This window comes from Nannospalax galili, unplaced genomic scaffold (assembly GCF_000622305.1).
Source record: "Nannospalax galili isolate Female #2095 unplaced genomic scaffold, S.galili_v1.0 scaffold1054, whole genome shotgun sequence".
Classification (NCBI taxonomy): domain Eukaryota; kingdom Metazoa; phylum Chordata; class Mammalia; order Rodentia; family Spalacidae; genus Nannospalax; species Nannospalax galili.
The window spans coordinates 618613-623881 of NW_008335006.1; the positions used below are offsets into that span (position 1 = coordinate 618613).

The window sequence follows — 5269 nt, forward strand, 5'->3', positions numbered from 1 at the left end:
ATGGTTGTAAGCCACACGATGTGGGTGCTGGGAACTGAACTCAAGTCCTCTGAAAAAGCAGCAAGCACTTTTAATCACTGAACCATCTCTCCAGCTCCATGACCTGATTGTTTTAAGTGATCAATAAAATTGACAAATTTCTAACAAGACTGATGAAAGAAAAATGAAAATATAAATTATCAATATTGAGAGTGAAACAAGATATCACTATAGACTCTGCAGACACCAGAAGGATAATTATGTATGTATGTATAGGTGCTGAAGAGGCCAGAAGGCCACCTGCCTTGGGTGCTGGGAACTGAACTCAGGTTCTCTACAAGTGCTCTTAACTGCGGAGCCATTTCTCCAACCCCTTTAAAACTTTTAAGGATAGAGGTTTGGTGATAGTTGTGTTCTGAAGAATGAAGGAATTCAAAGGGGATCAAAACTGGTAGAAAGTGAGTTAAAGATGAAAAGAAATGGAGAGACAAATGGTGCCACTTGGCAGTTAGTGTTATAAGCTTAAATAAGCAAAGCACACTTCACATGTAGAACAAGGAAAATTTTAAAAATATTTAAATACTTTAATCTTTCAAATGGTCTTATTTAGCCCTTGATTACTAAGGCTGCATCAGACCACAAGGAACTTTTACATGCAGTCCACCATTTCCCCAGAGACTAGTGAAAATGTTACAGCTTGTTCCCAGAGCTCTGCCTCAGCACAGTGTTCTTGTGCTCGCTCGCTCGCTCCCCCACCCCTGGATTCTCTTGGATGTGGCTCTCTGTAAATTAAGGGCAATAAACATTTTAGCTATGTCCTTAGCTTTTTCTCTTTTGAGCTAAGTTGTAAAAATACCGTACTAACTCGGAGCTTTTATCATTTTCAATGTGGGCCTCATTTTGTTCCATTTTGATACTTGCTGGAAACAAAAAAAATGTTTAAATGACCATAACAACTAATTTAGAAAGCTGTCATGTTCCACATAAACGTTCCAAGAAATTTTGCTGACTTGATAGAACATAAAACACAACTGTATTGATTCTATAAGCAGTGTTGCACTTAATAAGAAAAACACTGTGTGTTAACCCACAAAATGAAAAGCGCAGACTTAAGGTTCTGATATATGATACAGTGAACTGCTCAGTTCTTATTTTCACCAGTGAGTGTCCTTTAAAGAAACAGTTATGTTAAAAAGGAAGCCACTCATGACACCATTGTGGAACACATGCAAAAGCTGCATAAAGCCCTTTGTTCTTCGGGCACCTGCCCCCACTGCCTTCTCAGACATCACACACTACAAATGTCACACCAGCAGCATTCCCCCACCCTGAACTGAACAAGTGAGGCACCAAAAGGTACATTATACTTTGGCAAGCAGGCTATCGGATAATTCTTTGAGCTTCTCTGAGGTAGTGGAGTCCCTCCTCCTACTATTCTGGTGGATCAAAAACATCTAGGTTGCTGAACTAACAAACAGGTGGAGTGCTGGTTGCTGTATTTACACATTGTTCAGAAATGAGTGGCTTGTATGACCATTGCATACTTCAGAGGCTTTAGTAGAACCCTCATCGTTAAATGGAGAACACAAAAACGCTACAGTTGCCACATTAGGAGGTTAAACATTGCTTCCCAAGGGCATTGTGCAATTCATCACAACTTTGACTTAATTCCTGTATGTTTTTCCTGCTTAACATACAGTTAGGTGCTCAATAAATATGGGATGGTATAGAATGTTCAAGATCTTTGATTTGGCTCCATGAGATACAAACAAAACCAGCATTTGAAAATCCAACCAGCTGTAGGTTCAAAGTCTAGATGCATGGACTCCCTCATAACTTTCAGCCTATGAGAGGATTAAGTTCAGATGTCTTGTGCATGGCATAGAGTACAATTCCATCTCTCTTAACTCCTTCTATGAGACACTCTTGACTCTATCCTGGTCCTACTATGATGATATGGTCGTGGGATTTCTATCTATAAATAACTTCTCCGAAGACAGCGTGATCCACTCTCTCTGTTGTTCTTCAAGCTTTTCTGCCAGGCATTTAATCAAGATAGGGTCCACCTTAGAATCAAATTTGTTAGCAAACCAGTGCCCATCTTTTATAAGCCACCTTAATTCTGCAGCTCCATAAATGCACACACTGCGAAGGTGTGAGCCAGTACAACTGGGATAGAAAAAGCCTTCATAATAGTTCCATTTGACTAGGCGGGTCTTACTCTGTAGGTCTGACACATCTTGGGCTGATCTGGAAATCTCCCCAGGTATTCCTGGTATCCGGATTAAGGTAGCCCAGAAGTGCTCATCAGGAGAGTATGTATCTTTAGACCAGGCAAAAAAGTCTTCAATGAGGGAATTATTAAAAATATATTTAACAAATGCTTGGCTTAAAACAAAATAGGCACTGCCTACAAATATCTCAATGTTATGAGGGGGTGCCTCCTTGGAGATGTTTGTCCTTACTGGTAGCTTCACATACTCATAAGGCACTTGTCTGAGTTCATGGTGATAAGTGAACCTTTCCATTTTACTGTTAGGAGGTTTCACTGTCTCTAACATATTTGCTCCATTGAGTTTTTTCAGTTCGGATACTAATTCGAAATTTGACTTCAGGGGAAAGTCTTGTCCACACAGGTTGATGACATACTTCCAGTGCACTGAAGACTTGAGAAGGTCTGATAAACAATTCAAATCAGCTTGGAGTCTGGAAATGTGGGCATATTCCACAGCCTCTAGTTTTGAAGCAATGAAGATATTGGAGAAACACTTAGCTAAGTTGTTCATAGCAACTTTGAATGTATCTGGTGACTTAAGGTCATAATGGATGCAGTAAATATTGTGCTGGTTGTATATAGCATGGATAAGCCTTTCAACCATAACTGCATCTTTGTGGACAACCAATGAATAGGCTATAGGGAAGCTCTTCTCCTCTCTTGAAACAGGCTTTTCATGGTACCTTCTTAGAGTCTGATAAATGTCACAATCACTTGTCACTGCCACAACATCATCGTCTTCCAAGTCAACGATGTCATGTCTTCGGATTTCTAGACTCTTGCCAATTTCCAAAGGCTCCTGTTCATAAATCCCTGAACAGTTAACATCATACCTGACTTCATCCTTGATGTGGGTGTATCTATTTCTTACAAAAGGCGAGGTACTTAGAGAGTATTCAACCAAGTAAATGTCTCTTTGAGGGAAGAGGAGTCTTCCCACATTTAGAAGCTTTAACAAGGAGAATAGCCATAGGGTTAAGAATAAGATGAAAACTTTCTGCTGGAGGGTATATTTAAAGCAACATTTGAATATCTTCATTCTGTAGGGAAGAAGGGGTTGATAATTGTTAATTAAATAGAAAAATCAATTCAGTTTCTCTTAAGTTTATTGGGTACCTACCTACTACATGCCTTGCAAAGTACTGAGCAAAAAGATAAAAAAAATCCTTGAACAAATCCAGAAATAATGAAATAGAAATTATATTAAGTCATGATACTTTGTGATGGTCTGTGTTAACTACACTTTGAGAGATGTTGATTCTCAAACAAAATGGAAGATAAATTCCTAAAATATAAATACAGTTGTTCCCTGGTATGGTGGAGGACTGACTGGTTCCAGGATCCCCCAGGGAATTACCAAAATTCATAGATGTTCAAGTTCCTTATACAAATGGGTATTTGCATACAGTCTATGCACTAGCTCCTGTGAGTTTTTCTGTTTCTAGATCACTTACGATACCTAATGCAGTACTTACATATCAATTTATTCATGTGGATTCAGCACAGAACTTGGTGCAGGGCAAATTCAAGGTTTGCTTCTAGGGATTTCCTAGAATTTTTTTTCTGGACATTTTTTTGATGCAAGTTTGGTTAAATTTGCAAAGTGGCCCACAGATACAGAGGGCTGACTGTACCACGTGTCTTATATAGTCTGCATTTCATTTTAGCATATTTGAGGATGGATTGCTGTGGTTTGGGCAGAAGTCTTATAATAGAAAAGGTCCAACATTCGTTCAGTGTAGAGATATAAAAATGTTCTTGGACTTGTACTGTGTTGCCTTGATTGTGGAAGAGACATTTTTTCACAGCTTTGTAACAATAGGCATGAACCTTGACCTTTGAGCCCAAGTGGCTAGGACTCTGTCAGCCCTCCTAGTGGGGGGGAGAAGGCACAATAGATCTAAGGCATATGTATGACATGATCTGTTTGCAATGGCAAAACTGATTCCATTTTGTTCTAGCTGACTTTTGCTTTACCCTGTGTTTTTGCCCAGACATTCCCATTGCAGCCAGCCAGGCAGAATGTCTCATTAAGGTAGTTTCAAAGAGTACAATGTTTCTCCAATACTGGGAAAGTTACAAGTAGCCAGGTGATGTCCAGATAGCACATCCTCCTTCCCAGCTATACCTGCATCTCTATGGAGCCCACTGTCTCTAATTCTGAGAAACTTCTAGTTTCTAAGTGGATAGTCTCACCACATGTGGAGACAGAAAACAGGGGACAGGTGAGCATATTAGCATAGCTCTCACAGCACTGAGGTTGAGCACCTGCAGGATTTCCATGTGGGGATGCACCCCCCCCCCCAGGCAATTAGAAAGGCCACCACTGAAGCTTGGGTGAGAGATGGGGGGCTGGAGAGAAATGTGTCAGTAACGTTAATATTTGAATTAATAGTTCAAATTTAGAGGGCCAGGATGAGTGTGTGTGCAAGAGCAGTAAGCTAAGAAAAGGACCCTGGGGCAACTACAGAAGTAGACTGAGATGGCCAGAGAGAATGGGATTCTGCAGTAAAGTTCAAGGTCACCAAGCTGCAGCCCCAGAACCCCAAGCACATGTGTACAGTTGGGTGCTGTGATAAGACAAGAGATTAATCACTTTGAAGTACATACATATAAGCATATATATGAATATAAGCATTTCACATATAAACACTCTATATATTTATATGTATTGTCCTAATTTGTGGTAATTAGGCATAAAAGGGAAGCAGCTAGAATGGCTAGAATCAGGAGTCTAATCCAAAGTAAAATTTTGCTCTTTCTTTCCTTGCTTCATAGGTCCAGGGAATCTTTTTAATATTTTATTTATTACACTTGGAAGTACATACATATAAGCATATATATGAATATAAGCATTTCACATATAAACACTCTATATATTTATATGTATTGTCCTAATTTGTGGTAATTAGGCATAAAAGGGAAGCAGCTAGAATGGCTAGAATCAGGAGTCTAATCCAAAGTAAAATTTTGCTCTTTCTTTCCTTGCTTCATAGGTCCAGGGAATCTTTTTAA

At 39.4% G+C, this 5269-nt stretch overlaps 1 protein-coding gene across 2 annotated transcripts in view; it reads right to left on the bottom strand.

The window, feature by feature from the left end:
- Positions 1 to 244: 244 nt before the first annotated feature.
- The window catches only part of Gcnt4 (glucosaminyl (N-acetyl) transferase 4), a 23103-nt gene continuing 18078 nt past the window's right edge, over positions 245 to 5269 (bottom strand). The window contains exon 2 of one of the 2 annotated variants that reach the window (XM_029561904.1): positions 245 to 3294. In XM_029561904.1, the coding sequence (XP_029417764.1) occupies positions 1926 to 3293 (1368 nt within the window). In that variant the 5' untranslated portion in view covers position 3294 and the 3' untranslated portion in view covers positions 245 to 1925. The remainder of the gene's footprint in view (positions 3295 to 5269) is intronic. The other variant, XM_008829728.3, reaches the window with a different exon arrangement.